Genomic DNA, 18,355 nt, shown 5'->3' on the forward strand with positions numbered 1-18,355 from the left:
CTGAACCATGTTTGTTTTTTCTTTTCCTTTTTTCATAGCTGATTTTTAAGATGAAATTGATCTGTGGCTGCTGTTGTATTACACTAATCCATTCTCTCTGTGAGCGTTCTATTCAGGCTGCGGTTGACAAAAAGTATTCTCCTCCACCGCCTTATTCAGCTCAGTTTCCCCTTCTGGAGGTCCAGTCCCTGCTGGACTCTGATGACCCCCTGGATGGAGAACTGTCAGGGGAGGACACAGAGGTTTGAGACCCCTTAACCATGTTTTCTGCAGCTGACTTCCTACTTAAAGGTACAAACAGTACTGTGTTGGTTGATGAGGGTTTGAAGCTCCGGGAGACAACGGATCTCTCGTACAGTTGCTATTTAAGGGTTAACCACACAGGAGGATGGTTTAGTGGACTGAAGGGTTCCTTCAGTCCAACAGGGGGAGTTGTTGCAAATATTTTATAAGCATTTTGATTCATTTACTCATTTACTATTCATTTACTCATTTAAGCATTCTTATTCATTTACATTTTATCCTTAGATTTTAGTAACATGCATTAGGCTTTGCTTTTAATAGAACTACAGCTTAATTGTCATCATTGCTTTGCAGGTTACAGATAGTGTATTCACATAAACTCATATAAGGTTACTGAGTTCAATACTGAGAAAACAGCTGACAATTAGCGGCCTTGACAATGTTCTAGATGGCCACTAGGGAGTAAATCGTAAATATTTTTGTATCTCTTTGCTTATCTATTCACTCCTAGCAGAACGGAATTTCCCAGTAACTCAGAAATCATTAAAAAGTACAGCCTTTGTGTAAAACTGTGGGAACAGGTAGAAGGAGGTCAGCACAGAGAGGCAGACAGATAACAGGGCAGAGCGAAGTATCTTTTTCTTTTCAGCTCTGACGTACCCCAAAAGGAGGACCTGGAGGAATCAAATTCCCGGAAGAACGAAGGACCACCTTGCAAAATACACATTCACATGAATGCTCACCACATGCACGCACATAGCCACAATGCATTGTATCACTATAAATGAGGAGGATAACTTAGGTAGGCGGGTCTTTTGGCTGAACCGAAGGTTCCCGACACTTCTGTGTTTTAGTGGACCAGATGCTAAGGCTAACAGGCCTCCTTCTCGAGAAGATATGTATTGTTTTCTTATTACTGGCTTAACAAAGAATTGTCAATTCTACTCAAACTCTGGTGTTTTTGCCTTCTTTTAAAAATGTGGATTTTTGAACACTCTTCCTTCTGATGATTGATTTACAGGGGGTGAACAAATCTTTTAAAGCCAACAAAGAATATTTTAAAACTTCACTACTGAGTCCATATACACACCAAGCGGCAACCTCCGCCTGTAAAATGTGAAGCCGATGCGGAAGTGCAGTTCACCCCATCATCCACTAGGGGCTGGCTCCAAAACAGAGCAAATCCCTATAGACTCCCATGTTAAAAAGGCCATTTTAGGATTAATAGGTCAAGTTTACCTTCATGACGACTGTGAGGAGGTGTGATTTTTTTTTAACTCATCCCTTTTGATGTTATTTTAATCTTGAAATTTGGCATAATTAAGGGCGTGTCCTTTTGACTGACAGGTATCCAATATCCGCGGAAGTAAAGGAGAGTGCAGCACAACCGCGGTTTTTAGCCAGCTAACAGCACGCCTTAGCTTTAGCCCGCCTACCTCCGTTAGCTGGTTAGCTACTGTTGCTCGGGTTAGCAGGGTTAGCTCTTAGCTACAGGCAGCTCGGAGTTTGATGCTTGTCAATCACCCACCCCCACCTTCACAGTCCCCCTCTCAGCTCGACCTCTTTGCTTATTTTTGGTTTTCCGAGACAAACGATGCGCGTGACGCTACCAAGATGGCGATGGTGGGAACGCCCAACAAGCTTCACTTTTGCTCTTCAGAAACATATGGGTGACGTCACAGAGGCTCTGTCCATTTTTTATATACAGTCTATGATACGACCACTACTGTGTGTTTTTTTTAAACATCATCACCAGTTTTAGCCAACAGAAGGCCCTGGTGAGAACTGTGAGGAAACAATATGTAACCTCTGCAGTGGCTGCACATTTTGACATTTAACATCAAACTGTAATAAAATCATGTGATTTTATTGTACATAATTTTAACAATAGACTAAAATCAGACTCAGCAGCTTCACTTAAAATATATTATAATATTGGATGAAAACAATATTTTGGAAAAATATCTATCTGGTTTTAGAAAGAACCACAGTACAGAGATGGCCCTTTTAAACATTGTTAATGATCTCAGGTGTAACTTTGACGCACAGAAACTTTCATTTCTGGTTCTACTGGATCGAAGTGCTGCCTTTGATGTAAGAAATTACCAGATTTTTAATTAGACTCTGAAGTCTGGTGGGCCTCGTAGGTACTGTTCTTAAATGGTTTCACTCTTATCTCACAGATTGACAGTTTTATGTAAGTATGGATACATGCCTCTCAAAGATCCATAAAATCCAATTTAGCGTTCCCCAAGGATCAATTCTAGACCCACTAATTTTTAATCTGTACATGTTGCCACTTGGGGAAGTCATCAGGAGACACAGCGTTGAATTCCACAGCTATGCTGATGATATGCAGCTTTATATCGCTATGTTTCCTGAAGATGTGGACCCAATTAATAATTTTAAACTGTATTTTAGACATTAAGTCATGCATGTCTGAAAACTTACAACTCAGTCAGGACAAAACTGACAAATACAGGGGAATAAGATGTCAAGAACATACAGCAATGAAAGATAAAACTATTTAGTAGCAGAATGGTAATATTCTAGTAATTATGTGGTAAGTTCCTGGAAATGTCCACAAAAGGTAAGTATATATTAAAAAATACAAAAAATATAACTATAAATATAGCTATAATAAACATTTTTGTTTATTATAGTGACAAATATAGTAGCCTAATGGGCAGTTTCTATGTAGTAACCATAAGTCAGGGCTGTAAAGTGACAAATTACATGTTTCCATTGTATTTCATGGTAGTATTACAATAAACCAAACATCAACAGGTATAACTATGAACCTGGAAACAATGGTAGTAGTTTCTATTTGTTAAGCCCCCTCTTTTTGTCTTAGGGAAGGAAGGGATGTAACACTGAGTCGGAGACAGAATGCAAAATAAATCACCAGTTTAATTTTAACTGGGCACTCCATTTTTGATATGTACACACACAAAATGAAATAGCTACGACACATGACAATAAAGAAAACCAAATACAACTAATGATGTCTTGTTTAAAACACAGGCTAGATGCTACACGGCACAATAAATAAGAAATCAACAACCAAAGATTAATAAGAATAATGGTTTTAACAGAAGGTGTCCTGAACCGGGAATAAACTGCCAATTGCCAATAAATCAATGTAATTGATTGTGTACAGCTTGAATTTATGGTTATTACATGGAAACTGTCCAAATATTAAGTTATGCCATTTCTGTCACTATAATAATTAAAAAAAATTTTTAATTTAATTAAAATATATTTTGTGGACATTTTCAGGCAGTTACCACATAATTACAATATTTACAATATTTTCCATATTTCCATTCTACTACCAAATCGTTTCTTTGCTAAATTTGTTTTTGTGCTCCAGAAATGCACATAATATATGTCACTGTGCTATCAAACAATTCCAAAACGCAGTTCTAATGCTAGAAAGTTATGTAGTGCGTCTTTAATAATTAAACTAAAAAAAAACGGCTAATTTAACTCATTGCCGTAGGCTACAGGCCCCTTATTACCCTGTAAATTCAGTTTCAGTTGATACCATCATGTACCCAGTGTTGCTTTGGTAATTACAGGGTATGATTCCAGGCTCTGATACAGATACAAATAAAAACGAGACATTGATAGGTAATTTAATTGGAGAGCACAGCATGCTGAGATATTCCACATTTCAGGTCTTTGGGAATCATCTTGTTGCTTGAATCCGGTTTTCTGTCTATAAAACAATGTTATCTTTGCAATTTTTCAGTGGTGCAACTAAACACCTTTGTGACAGGCTCTTAGTAGCAGAGAGCCTACATATGCAATTTAAAGCTAGGTCTTTGCTAAGTTTTCCTATGTGTTAGCACAACACTGGTTCATCTCTTAAATTAGAAGCCTTTTTGTGGTGATTCATAGGTTGGAGTTAAGTGGCTACACAAATAAAAAGGCCATTAGAATGTTGGAGAACTATTGTTCAAGACCACTTAAAAAATTGGAATTATTTAACATTTAAAGAAATACTAAATCAACACCTTTGCTCAGTACTACATACTTTAGATGAATACATTATGTTTAAAACATTAACATTTGGACATGTTTAATAAGAGAAATGTCAAAATATTCTGTAAAACCTGTTTTGAAAGTTTATTAAAATCTACAATGAGGAAGAAACAAGGAAACTATAAGCAGAATATTATTTTACCACAGCACCCAGCCAGTAAGCAGCTCCTAAGCTGGAAAAATCTCCAGGATACGTGCTGGTTCGTCCCGGTCCAAGTCCAATGTTAAACAGACCTACCATGATCTGGATGGTCTGCAAAGGATTTAAAGACTTTAAATCTCATAGTCTCACACCAGGTGGTTTAAAACCACCTGTTTACAGCTGTTCTCACCCCGAAAGCTGCAGTTTTAAACAGGTCTGAACCTGCCGTCAGTGCACAGAGCGGCAGTCTGGACTGAAGACTAGGAACTTCAGGATCAGGCGCAGGGATGGAAACATGTTCTTATTGTAAGCATCCACAAGGATATCAGCCAATCCTTTGTTTTATAGGCTAAATCTCCACCGTCCTGCACTCTCACCTGAAACATCAGATGGAGACTCTTCTCTTCTTCTGGTTCAGTAAAGTCTGTTCTTTGGTTTTGACTTGAGGATGAAGCTTATAAGTTAATTATTTTGTTTTACATGTGAGAATGTGGGGGGTGAGTGTTTGTAGAGGAGAAAGTCAGTGAAGGAATGTCCCAAAATCAACAGTTAGCGATACAGATAAACAATCCTATCAAATCCAAATATGGAGATGTATCAGAGCCATGGTTTCACCACCAGGACATGTTGTCCCATGCTTCATGTTCTTACCCCCAAAATATTCCACTGAGGCTTTGCTGCAAATGTAAAACCTCAGTTTGTTTTAGTTTTATGGGTGCATTAACATTTTTTCTCAGTGTTTAATCAATTTGAAGGAGAGTTTGGTGTCTTAGAACCGTGGTTTTCAAACTTTTTGAGCAACAACCCCCAAGATAACATACACAACCCCCACACAACGACCTATATTATACCGTATATCACACAATTCACTGAGTCGTCTTGCAGCCATTCTCTAAATGTAAGGCTGGAAAACTGTGAATTTTGAATGTCCAAAATGAGCTTCTCTCGCAAATAATGTCAAATTCAGATTTTTAATATGACGTCTGTACTGACTTTGTGTTCATGCGTTAAAAAAATTAAGATGCTAATTTCAGAGAATTGTCTTTTCATTAATGGCTTAACTTTGAGTGCCCTGATAAAATTCCCAAGTTTATTTGATAAATTTAGACTGTATATTTTTTTACAATTATCTGGCAACCTCCTAAAATGTTCTTGCGACCCCCAGTTTAAGAACAACTGTCTTAGATAATCTGAACTTTCATGGCCTTTTATCATTTTTTATTTGCACTTTATTAAACATGTTGCAAAGATGTAAAAAAGTGAGTTAAAGACACCATAACTAAAAATATGTTAAACAGAGATAAAGAAAAGATGGACTAAATTTAGATTTGATTTGGGTTTGCAATGTTAATTTATTATACAAAAAGCTTTTTAGATACTTAATCTTTTTCAATACTAATAAAATCCAAACACACTATACTTTACACTGTGTACCATAGTAGTAGATTGTTGAAATATTGTATGAAATACTACTGGAAGGTGGTTAATACATCATCTCACAGCAGAAAGCACACGTTGCAGCTAAATCCAACACTTGCCGCCCTGTTTTGATTAAAACAGACATGGAAATTGTAAATCAATTTATTGAGATACTTAAGGAATTACTTAAGTGTGCTACTTATTTTAATTTATATTCTTACTCTATTAATCATAATAAATATCTCTTATCTTTAAGCTCATATAGGGGGATGTGAGAAGAACATGTGACAGGCTGTGTTAGGAGAAATTTCTAGGTCAACTGGAGTCCAGAGGAAATCCCTTTCTTGTCTGTGTATGGTCTCTTTGTCCCTGTTTTTCAGAACACAAGAAGTCACTGACCATAGAGGTCACAGGAAGTAAACATCTGCGTGTGGTTGACCTGTTACTGCATCTGATCCGACTCCAGCAACTGCAGCATTAGTCAGCAAAAATTGTCTACAGCAATAACGTTTATACGGGTTCAGAAATCAGTTAGAGGATGTCCTGTCTAGCAGCCAGCAGGACATTTCTTATGTCTGTTTGGCAGGGATAGACTATGGACCCGGGGCTCTGTAATTGTACATTCTTATACCTTGTAAATTAATAAATTGTCAGCTGAGAGAAGTAGTCTGTCATCTATGCTCCCTCAAAATGAACACGCAGAAGAACCTAAAGAGAAAGGTAAAAAGAAATTTGTGTGGAACAGTACCTAATTAATTAGGAAGGTGGGAAATTAGTACCTGCCTATTTTAATAATGTGGGAGGAAGTACCTGTTTATTACTTGTGCATTTTTAAGGTTTTCTACAACAAAATGTGGATAATATATTGAATTATGTAACATATGGGTCAGTACTGTTTTGACTCAGTGTTGCTAGCATATAAAAATAAACATTATATAAACATTCATGAACCCTCTTTAACCAGAAGTTGTGATTTTACATAAAATGTTCAATATAAATATCAGTGGTTACAAAAGTTTAAAAAGTTTGAAGTCCATTTCTTTGAATCAACCCATAGAGACAAACTCAGTTTGATTAAATCAGTGTTTTTACAGAACAGTGAGTCTTTGTAGTTCATGGTAATTAAAAGTATAAAAGATGTTCAGGCTGCAGGTTTGGTGGTCACTTCCTCCATCTGTGGTTTGTAGACTTCTGAATCTTAAGAGCTCTAGAAGAGAAAAATCATATTGGGAATTATCATTCAAAAAAAATATGTACATGTGCAGGAACTGTGATGTTTTACTCTTTATAACCACGTCTTTAATGTAATTTTGGGTTAATGTAAACTGAAATGAAAATGTATTTCTCCAGTCTGAATAACAAACATGTTTTTAGGATTTATTTACATGCACAAGGCTCCAGTAACTTCACTCATTCTACTCTGCACTTCATAACTGATATTTTTGTTTCTTTTTAAAATCAAAGTTTTATTTATATAGTGCTTTTCATACAAATAAATGCAGCACAAAATGTTTCATGGAATGAAAAAATAGGCGCTGTTATGACAAAAATGGCATAAAATGTGAAAAATGTTAAATTATTTTTAAGAAATTGTAGTTTTGATTAGCGCTGTAAAAAAGTATAAAACATAGAACTTTATTTAGCACTTTTTTCTGCAGGGACCTGTTTGGGTCCTAAGCATCGTTTTTCTTGAGGGATGATTCAAGGACGATGAGTGTCAAACTGATCTACAGCATGCTGCTGTTAAAGTAAATGTAAGTCGCCTTTATTGAGTTAACTGTATAAAATCCTGCCTTGTGCATCTACAATCCACATACAATCCGCCTCCTGCTGTTTTTCTCCAGGGTTTACCTTTTCTGGCTCCTTCTCGGTGCTCCTCAGAGCTTTGATGCCCAGAACAGCCGAGCTGATGGTGACACAGAGCTCCAGGACCGACAGGATGATCAGCACTGCATTGATGCTCCTCAGGAGCATCTGATGGGACAAAAACACTGTTAACACCACAAAAATGCTCAAGTCCTTTTAATCTCATATCCAACCAAAAGGTCCTTCTGATCTTTTCTGAAAGTATACGTCTGTGTGAGAAAGCCCTACAGGTCAAGTTTCAACAGCACCCTCTGCTGGCGAGAAGAAGAATACTGTCTGGACAAGTTGGGACATGTTCAGCCCTCAACCAGCATTCCTATTATTTGAGAGTCGTCCCCTCAAACAGTCTTCTATTTCTAAGTTACTTAATCCTAAAATTTGTTATTTTACTTGTATATTTCTTTGTTTTTCATTTATTTGTATTTAATTTTTAAAGTTTAAAGTTCAGTACAGAAAAAAAACTAAGCTTTCAAAGCTTAAAAGGGGTATGGGATGAAGTCAAATACATATCCAGTCTTAAGCCTTTTGTTCAGGATAACTTCAGTGTTGACACTGTCACAGCATTTCATCAGGATATTTAGCTCATCACAAAACAAATCTAACTTTATTTATAAAGCTCTTTTTATGCCAAAGGCAACACAAAATGCTTTACCTGACAAAACAATCCATGCACATTAAAATAAAACAAGCTTTCACACACCGAAATAGATAACTTAGCAATTTAAAAACACACTCAATATAGTCTTTCACACAGTCACAGCCCCCTCTCATCTGCACAAACATGACTCCCTAGTTTCTTTCGCTTTATGTAAACGTAGGTTAAAACATAAATAAAAGCTAACAGTAATAAACACACAACTCATAATAAATTATAGTCCATAATATACATATGATTAGTCTCATAGCATAACAGTCTAAGTCATATCTAAGATTTCAGAAATTATGATAAATTAACAGTATTGGGATTTAGATTTAGGTAGATTAGATTAGAAAAACAGCACGTCGGTTATTTGAGAGTATTTTGGGTTTGAGGCTGCCGATGTGCAACAGAAGCTGTGCAGAACCTGTTGCACTAAAGTTGCAAAGTCTAGCGGTGCTGGAAATATCACCACAGGCATGATGAGTGCATGACAAAAAAGTCAGGTGAAAAGTCTAGTGACTGCCATAACACACTACATTTCCAAGGGCATGGTGCCTATTAACATCGGTTATAAAGATCCACTGGCCTGGTGGAGAGTGCACAAAGTTAACTTTACATGGCTGAGCAAACTGGCTCACAAATTCCAGCGCATACCAGCCACCAGCTGGCCATCAGAAAGATTGTTTAGTGGCAAGAAGGGCAGAGGTAAGGTCATTTTTATCTTAGTAAGAGTTTTATTTTATAACCATTATTTTTCCATTTCACTTAAAAAAAGGATATTCCAGGTTTCTTAATCTGGGGTTGAATTAAGTACTGTTATAATTTCACTAAATATAATATATATATATTGATAGTTAACTCTCTTGAGTCATAAAAGACTAACCTTGACCTACCAATTTTAGTGTAAGACTGTTGGGCAAGACACCTTTTTATTTTATTGGAAATGTTGAATTTTGTTAAAATTTTTTTATTGTTTAGTATTGTATTTAACTTTAAAATCCCTAATATAATTAGGGATTTTTGCACCACTTTTTTAAGACAGTCAAAAATGGCTCTTTTAGTTCTTCAGTTATAATAACTGCTATGGTCAAGAAATATGTATGTATATTCTTTAAATACATTTGAAAGCCGTTTTCACCTTTAGTTTTCATTCTTGCATTAGAGTAATAGCTTTCAATGTTTTAATGGTATAATATAATATATAATTTTCTATCATATTTGTATATGCTACTGTACATTGTGACTATTGCAGGCTACTGAAGCTTGATTTGAAAAAATCATGAACTGAATTGCAATATCTGCCAGAAAAATCACACTTAGATCTTTTCCTAAAGTCGTTCAGCCCTATATGGTATGAATAATTCTGAACATGGACAAAAAAAATTTTGGCCATATCTATTAGTCAAATGCAGTTTAGCCAACTCGTATGACAATTGGTACATTGCAACAAGTAGACAAAGGATATACAGGAAGCACCAACCAAGTACCTTTAAAAAATTAAAAAGAAAAAAAAAAGTGCCATTTTCCATAGGCTATGAAAAATTTTGAGGATGACTGCTTAACTTGCTTATCTAAAGCCTAGATTTTCATTAAAAAAAGAAAATCTGATTATCTTACTGCACAGAGATCATTTCACATGACTGTCTGAATCTTCTAAACTTATTTGCTTTTTCTTTATATTAAGATAGCTACTTTTTGCAGTGTACCTTTAACTTTTCAAGCCTAAAGTTCAACTTTGCAAACAGACTTACCAAAAGCAGTTCTGTACTCTCCAAGCATTTTTGTTGTAGGTAAATCTCCTGAGGATCTTGAGTCGGTGATGTGCCCCATCGGTAGTAGGGGTAATTATAGTAGCATGAATACCTTATATGCATGTTTGCTATATTGATGATGTAGAGGACAATGGCTGCAATGGCAAAACCAACTCCAGCCAGGTTGAGAATCACATTGAGGATGACCTGAAACGCAAAAGTTGTCAGATTCTGTTAAAAAACATCAAAGATAATAAATAAACACGTCACACATTAGATTAGCCTTTTTCAAATCTGTGCTGTAGAATTAGTTTAAAAGCTGGTGTTCGTATAGAAAGCCTCCTGAAACTTCGTTACACACCCTTCTACAGGAAATCCATGTGGGATAATGTGGGTGTGTATAATCCTGAGAGTTGGCCACAAAAATGTTCCAAGTAGGAAATCTTTCTTTTTATTTATTTTTAACAAAAACAAGAATAATAGGTGACAATAAAGAAAAATATTCATTCATTAAAGTCAAAGTTCATTTACTCACCAGACATGCACTTGAAAACCTCTCCGACAAAATGCACGTGATGCCAAACACAATGAACTGGAGAGAAAAGGGAAAATTTAACTGTCTAAAGTCATTTCTATGATTCTATGATAATTGAGTGTTTTTCTCTTTAACCTGGACCAGGAAAAGTGGTACTACAGCTGCACCAAAGCAACAGAAACCTTTTCATCAGGAGTTAGGATGGGATTAATGAGACCAATTTAAAGTGGACCAATTTAAACTTTGTGAGCATCTACCTTAAAATAGAGCCACACTGTAAAAAATAAAAACTTGCAATATTGCAATACATTTTTTTCAGTGTTATTTCAGTTTTTTACCATATTTTTGTAATGTGGAGAAATATCTGATTATTTTCACATTATTAAATATACTGCAAATTTACAAGTATAATGTAAAATACCATGAAAAACTAACTGTAAAAACTGATCAACCAACTTTCAGGTTGGTAGACGACCTACATCCGCCCATTAATCATTGCTGTTTTTATGTGAAGCACTTTGTGCTGCTTTTTGGTGTGAAAAGTGTTATATAAATAAAATCTGATTGATTGATTGATTGATGTAAGTAAATGCGTTTAGTGACTTTCTATGCTAGCTTCATTTTGTTGAGGACACTCCTGCAGGAGGCTGATACCTCTTTTGCTCATCATTTTTTATATATTTATTCTTGCTCATGGTCATTGATCTAACATCAGGTTGCTTACTAGTGCTCCCAGCCAATAAGGAAAGCCAGTGTAATATAACTGCCAAGAATAAGTGGGTATCACAGAGAGGATGACACCGAGGCCGATATTAAGCAACCCCACCATGATCTGTATCGTCTGTGAAAGAAAAAAAACAAAATGAACAAACATCAGTTATAAAAACTCACTGTTAAATTAAAAATTCTACTCTCATTTTGATGGAATTCCTGAGTATGTTAATTAGTTCTGAATAAAACAAAAAAATATTTTAGAAGCATTGAAGGCTGCATCTCACCCCGAGTACGGACAGACATGATCTCTGGACCGTCCTCAGGTGCTGAGACACTGAGCAGCACACTGGACTGTAGCAAAGGTTCTTCAAGATCTGGCACAGAGGAGGCCAACGGCTTTGGGGGTCAGAGTTCATGGTAAGGATGGTGACCCCTTCAGTTTTTGTCATAGTCACAGACATCTTGCCTTCTCCTGGAAGCTGAAGCAGATGAGACAATATTGTTTTAAACCTGCTGAATCAGATTAAAGTCTCAGCTGTGCATAAAGACCAGGGTCCTCATTTATCACATGTCTGTAGGGTCAGTGTGACATTTGAAGCTTGTCTGTGGTAATACAGACTAGTTTCTTTCCACCAGGTCCCCATAGCCATTGTTTGTCTCAGACCAGCAGCTATGTTCTGCCCGGTGTGATCTGGAAAAAATTAGTCTGAAGAAATTTCAATTTCACTTTGAAATCCACGTCAATAAAATGTAGCGCGACATACGGCTCTAGATGTGGCTTGACCACAGGTCCGCACAACACCCTCACCACACATCATCCAGGGCTGGCAGACACTCCACTAACATGGAGACGAGATGGCTGTGATGCCGTTTGTCCAAAGTGTTGATGAGTTTCTTAAATCCCGGGTTGTTCACTGTGTTAACTGAGAAAAAGTTCTGTTTGTTACCCTGGATTTGATTGGTTCAAGGAAAGTATGTGTGTTTTGGTCTGGAGAAAAGACGCATTCAGAAAGGATGGTCAGCTGCAACATTTACATGGACAAATATTTCATCTATGCAACTGAAATCAGTCTGATCGGAGATTCAAGGAGACATGTTTAGATGGTGCTGGATAAAGTGATCTGATCAGTTGTGTTTACATGGACAGATTAAATATTATCATAATGCTTCTGATATGCTCAGTGCCGACTAGTTCAAAGAAAAAGAATTCAACCTTCTGGCCGTTGAAGTACTCAATCTTTAACTCTTTCAGTTTCTAACAAAAATGCTGTATCTGCCACAGTTCTTCCCTGAAACGCATTACGTCATGTAAGCCACACATAGCTCAAGCATGAGCAGAAAGATTATGGATTATTGCTTAAAACATGGTGGATGTAGGACAAGATGCTGGTTTAATGAATGACACGTTTTATGATGTATATCAACCTAGTCTCACCCAAAAATGAAGAAAAAAAAAAAAACAAGCATATACGCTTGTGTGTTTTTCTGTATGTTTAAAGTCCAGCTAATTAAACACAGCATGTATCTGAGGAAGTGTTATGACTTGAGGAAATGAAAGCAGTCCAAAAACTCCTCAATTACAAACAAGTCGATGTGTTCGTAAATGTAATTTGATCCACACACATTTGACTGTTTGTATGTACATGAAAACGCTTTTTGAACATGAAAATGTAAATAAAACATACACTACCGTTCAAAAGTTTGGGGCCACTTTGCCATGGGATTCAATAGGGAAGTGACCCCAAACTTTTGAACGGTAGTGTACCTGATCAGGAATGGTTTCATTATAATGTCTGCAATAAAATCATTAAATTCAGCCGCCTGACAAACCAACTCCAACAAAACAAAACAACTGACCTGTTGTAACAGAAGCAGATCTCAGTGAGTCGAAAACACCAGGAGAGACTGACTATCTGCGTGTTGTGCAATTCTTCTTTGGAAAATGGGCTGGAGTTTAACCACGGACTCATTTTCAGTACCTCCCTTCTGTAGGATGTTGTAAACAGTGAGTTAAGTACTTAACTCCACACAAAGACCAGTGAGCAAATATAATTAAAGGACACAATACTCGGAAAGATGCTGTCCTTTGGTTAAATGTTTTCTAACAGCAACTTTGTTAATGTATTCCTTTAGATGAACAGTGTAAAAAATAATGGAATTTGTTGGATTATTTCTTTGTTGTAACATGCTTCTTGGCAATAAATCTGATCTGATGTGTAGGTTTTAATATTTATTCTCCAATTATTATACTGGTTTTTAATACATTTGAACTAGTTTTACTTGTATAATTGTGAGACTTCTTTGTTCCAGTTGTACATTTTAATACACCTTCAGTTGTTGTTTAGGAAATCTATTAACTATATTAATTTCATTATACAGTTTTTTGCACTATGACAAACTTCATCTCTCATTTCTCTCTGAGCGTCATATCTATAAGTCCAGAGTCTGCAAAGTTTAAAGCCCTGCTAGTGCAGGAGATAACATAAAAACACTGTTGAAGTAGAGAGGAGGGCTGTGTTGTATCAGAACAACATGTGTAATGTGATATATAATAAATAAAATTAGATGCCTCTTTGTTTTCTTGTACAGAAGAGTTATCGCAAAACTCTCCTGCATAGACATCTGTTGAACGTTATAATTTTTGTTATAACATTAGCAGCGCTGTTTTAGTAATACTTCTCTTGTTTATGTAGCTAGGTGAAAGATGGTGTTCACACTTTGACCACCGGATGGCACTGTCCTCCATTCAGCTCCCTAAACTTGAGGTGTGGAAGGAAATGATGCAAGGCAATAAACAACAAGGGTGAAGCTTTACATTCCATTCAATGCACATGTTCTGTGCCGAGCATCTGAGGTTCATTAAAGAGGGTGAAGAAAAAATGCCAAACACAGTTTTTGCACATGATCATTTAAAGATCTACCTATATACATTGCATGGAAATGTATTGCTGTGTAGAGCTGCATGAGACAGACCGCTGCTGCAACCTGTGAATTTTGAGTTAACACTGACATTTTGTGCAATGAGTGTCCTGAAGTGCACTACTGCGTTTTGTTTGATATTGTTGGAGTCTTAAAAATGCACAAGTAATAAAGAACAGGTACTTCTTCCCACAGTATTAAGATAGGCAGGTACTAATTTTCCTGAGTAATCAGGTTCTGTTCCACACAAATTTCTTTATACCTTTCTCTTTAGGCTCTTCTCCTGCATGTTCTTTGATGGATCAAAATATGACAGACTACTTCTCTCAGGTAACTAATTAGGGTCCGAGCCATACGAAGTATGGAAGGACCCTATTGTTGTTGAAATGTTTAGTCTCCTCCTCCTCCTTCTAAGCTTTTTGAGACCAAATTTGACCCCCTAAACACCCATGAAAAGTTATGAAATTTGGCACACACATCAAGCCCGGTGAAAATTTCGATATTCTAAAGTCCGCATAAACTTCAATGCAAAAGTGGCTTAACAGCGCCACCTAGACACCAAAAAAATCCCCAAATGAATGGGGTCCCAAACGTCTACTTTAACATAGGAAGACAAAACTCGGCACACACGTGTAACACCCCGAGTCAAGCAAAAAAGTCAATTGAAGACATGTTGCCATGGCAACGGGGTGCCCGCCATCTTGGCATATACATCCATTTTTTACCCATTTTTTTCACTTTACACACATCATATTTGAATGAACTAGTCTGAGGGGATTCATGCGACTGACTCCAAACTTGGTGGGAAGCTTCCTGACAAGTTGAGGACCAAACGCTCCTCAAATCTTTCTAATAGGAAAAAGCGTGTTACCGTGGCAACCAACGGAAAAAAGCCTTCTTGCCATGAAACACGGTTTGCTCATATCCTCATAGAAGTACATGGGATCTGCACCAAAGTTGACGGTATTCATGCTTGTTGGGTCCTTAACACATTACAACACCTGTTGCCATGGCAACATAGCATGTTAGCTAGCATGTTAGCATGGTAGCAAAAAATGCTAATTAGGTATATCTACATTTCTGATTCTCAGCTACACATTTTACCATGTTACATACCATGTTAGCAAGTTACCTAACATGCTAGGAAAAGGTGTATGAGATGGGTGCCGGGGTCAAGAGGCTTGGACCCGATGGATGTCGCTTGCGACTTTAATTTATTTATTACAATTGATATGAGAAATGTGCAAATACAGAATTCTGGATTCGTATTACCTGTCCCCTGGACTAATACAATATAGAGTCTGCTGCTTTACAGTCAGAACTCCCTGGAATCCTTTATATAGGTCTGATTATTCACAGTTTTGGGACTAATGCTGCAGTCACAGGTTGACCACATGCAGATCTCTACAGCCGTCCATGTGACCCCCTTCCACTTGTGTCCTAAAAAACAGGAACAAGAAGACAATACACAGACAAGCAGATTCCCTCTGGACTCCGGTTAACTTAGACATTTCCTCTAAGTGTAACATTCCACGTGTTTTAACAGCAGACACAATTAATCAGCCCCTACATGTTCTTCTCACTCACCCCATATGAAGAGTCTCATTGTTGCTTAAGCACACTGTTAGTAAGTACATGAGCTTAAAGATAAGAGATATTTAATATGATTAACAGAGTAAAAATATAAATGAAAATAGGTAGCACACTTAAATAATTCCTCGATGAGTATCCCAATAAATTTATTTACAATTGAAATGATTCATTAAATAAAACTGCTACTTCTCCACCTCTCCTGTTCAGTCTGACCTCACAAATAAAACTAAAGTTGGAGGGGGTTGACTCTATAAGAGCAGCTGCGTTGTCTTGGTTTAACCAAGTTTCTGTTAAAAACATGAAATCAAGGTTGTGTTCAGTGAAAAGATCATTAAAATGTTTTCCCTGCTAATGACCTTTACATTTAATAAAGCTAACTTAATGGGTTTGGAACTGTTTACCCTATATTTGGGGGCACGACGTGGCTCACAGGGTATGTTAACACTACTTGGAAACCTTTTAGAAAGCAGCTCTCTGTGTTCTGACCGAGCTCCAGAAAGTCCAACCCAGTTTTCCAGCCTGTGATCTACAGTGTCAAACGCAGCACTGAGATCCAACAGAACCAGGACTGATACTTGACCAGGGTCAGTATTCAACCTAATGTCATTTAACGCTTTGACCAGAGCTGTTTCAGTGCTGTGATGAGGTCGGAAGCCGGACTGAAATTTATCAAGATTTCCACTTTCATTTAAAAAGTCATGAAGCTGGTGAAATGCAACTTTCTCAATAATCTTGGAAATAAAAGAGAGGTTAGAGACGGTCTATAGTTGTTCATTATAGGGGCGCCTAGAGTCCTTTTCTTGGCTTAATAGCAGCTATCTTTAGTGACTTGGGAAAAATGCCTGATGCCAGTGAGCTGTTAACTATCAGTAGGAGACCACTTTCTACTGAGGTAAAAACTGTTTTTAAAAAGTCGGATGGTATCATGTCCAGAGTGCATGTTGTTGATTTCAAATGCCAAACTGTTTCTTTTTTAAAACTATTTTGAGTTTTAAATCAACAGTTTTAAATTGCGACATAACATCAGAATTATTTCAAGGTTTTAGACACGGACTACTTTTCTTGTGTGACTGTGTGGAATTAATATTTTGCCTAATTGTTTTAATTTTCTGGCTAAAAAAGTTTGCAAATTGGTTGCATTTCTCAGTGGAAAGGAGCTCTGGGCTTATCTGTTTAGGAGGATTTGTAAGTTTTTCAATCGTAGCAAACAAGAGTGCGAGAATTGTTGACATTCCTGTTAATCATTTCAGATAAATGCAGCTCTCTGGCCTTCACAGCTCATTGTTATAGTTATGCAGGCTTTGTTTGTACAGCTCATAGTGAATTTGAAGTTTATTTTTCCACCATGTCCTCTCAGTTTTCCTGCTTTCTCTTTTTAGGCTGGTAACCACAGTGGTGTTTCTCCATGGTGTTTTCTGTTTGATCAAAGTGCTCTTGATTCTTATCGGTGCAACAGCATCCATTACATTCAAGACTTTCAGGTTGAAATGATCCAGGAGTCCATCAACTGACTCTGTACTGGTTGTTGGTAACATTTCATTAATGTACCTCTTCCTAACCGAGGAGCAGGTTGGTTGGACATTCTGAGTGATCAGTAAATCAAACAAAATACAAAAATGGTCAGACAAGGCCAAGTCAGTGACCGCAACAGAAGAAATATCAACACCCTTTGAAATAACCAGGTCCAGAATGTGACCTCGAATGTGGGTCGATTCTTTTACATGCTGCCACAAACCAAACATACAATATGGAAGATATAGGGTCAGCTGCAGTCACAGATCCTGTGACCCCCTTCCACTTGTGTCCTAAAAAACAGGAAGAAGAAGACAATACACAGACAAACAGGAGATTTCCTCTAGACTCCGGTTAACTTAAGTGTAACATCTCACATGTTATTTTACTGGCAGCTCAGCTTTAGTCAGCCTGTCTCATGTTCTTCTCACACATCGTTGCTTAGGCACACTAGCAGACTGTTAGTAAGTATATGAGCTTATAAATAAGAGATTTAATATGAATAATAGAGTAAAATTATAAATTCAAATAAGTAGCACACATGAGTATTCCTTAATATCCCTTATTATTGGGAATTCCTCCCCAATAAATTGATCTACAACATCAGTGTACTAAGCGTCACATGTATGGAGACTGATATGCGGTTTTGTTTCTTTTCTTTTGTTAAGAGTGACCGTTTCAGATGTTCATGCACCAGCTGATGGGCATTTTTTTTTCTGGAAAGGCAGATTCACAGGGGCTCAGTTTTCTGTGGTAAAATGTTTACTCCCACAAGTGAACCTGGTATTTGACACAGATTGGAAAGTGGCAGACCCACTGTCGCATAAAGACTTCTGTTACTTCAAAGCTGCCCTTTTATTTTTTATTCCTTTATTTTCTCCTTGTTACTCTGGGCAGCTGAGAAATAAAGACCCCACAATAAAACTTTGTGTCTGGTGAATAGAAACTTCACCCACCACTACATTTATAACATC

General features: G+C 37.0%; 2 protein-coding genes and 1 long non-coding RNA gene across 3 annotated transcripts in view; 1 reads left to right on the forward strand and 2 right to left on the reverse strand.

Annotated features, from left to right (window-relative positions):
• LOC121641304 (gastrula zinc finger protein XlCGF57.1-like) overlaps positions 1 to 7,734 on the forward strand; it is a 29,174-nt gene extending 21,440 nt beyond the window's left edge. The window contains exon 3 of the transcript XR_006010685.1: positions 7,696 to 7,734. The gene's annotated coding sequence lies outside the window, so the exon portion shown is untranslated. The remainder of the gene's footprint in view (positions 1 to 7,695) is intronic.
• LOC121641312 lies at positions 200 to 14,808 on the reverse strand. The gene is made up of 3 exons (XR_006010687.1): positions 14,798 to 14,808; positions 6,631 to 6,634; positions 200 to 281 (listed from the first exon to the last, which is right to left on the reverse strand). It is a non-coding gene; the product is annotated as an uncharacterized LOC121641312 (long non-coding RNA).
• Positions 6,639 to 13,316, reverse strand: LOC121641309 (transmembrane protein 176B-like). Its single transcript, XM_041987381.1, has 7 exons — positions 13,215 to 13,316; positions 11,642 to 11,836; positions 11,368 to 11,484; positions 10,644 to 10,700; positions 10,109 to 10,315; positions 7,703 to 7,825; positions 6,639 to 7,058 (listed from the first exon to the last, which is right to left on the reverse strand). Exons 2-7 carry the CDS (start codon positions 11,816 to 11,818, stop codon positions 7,050 to 7,052), a joined length of 690 nt encoding a protein of 229 aa, XP_041843315.1. The 5' UTR covers positions 11,819 to 11,836; positions 13,215 to 13,316; the 3' UTR covers positions 6,639 to 7,049.
• Positions 14,809 to 18,355: the final 3,547 nt, after the last annotated feature.

Source organism: Melanotaenia boesemani, chromosome 6, assembly GCF_017639745.1.
Source record: "Melanotaenia boesemani isolate fMelBoe1 chromosome 6, fMelBoe1.pri, whole genome shotgun sequence".
Taxonomy (NCBI): Eukaryota; Metazoa; Chordata; class Actinopteri; order Atheriniformes; family Melanotaeniidae; genus Melanotaenia; species Melanotaenia boesemani.

Bases quoted from the DNA above. Each gene is read 5' to 3' on its own strand.
- LOC121641309 (XM_041987381.1), bottom strand. From the start codon at position 11,818: ATGTCTGTGACTATGACAAAAACTGAAGGGGTCACCATCCTTACCATG. The intron at 10,701-11,367 runs GTAAGCAACCTG...TTTTCTCTCCAG, and splicing joins CTTATTGGCTGGGAGCACTA to TTCATTGTGTTTGGCATCAC. The intron at 10,316-10,643 runs GTGAGTAAATGA...TTTGCGTTTCAG, and splicing joins GGTTTTCAAGTGCATGTCTG to GTCATCCTCAATGTGATTCT.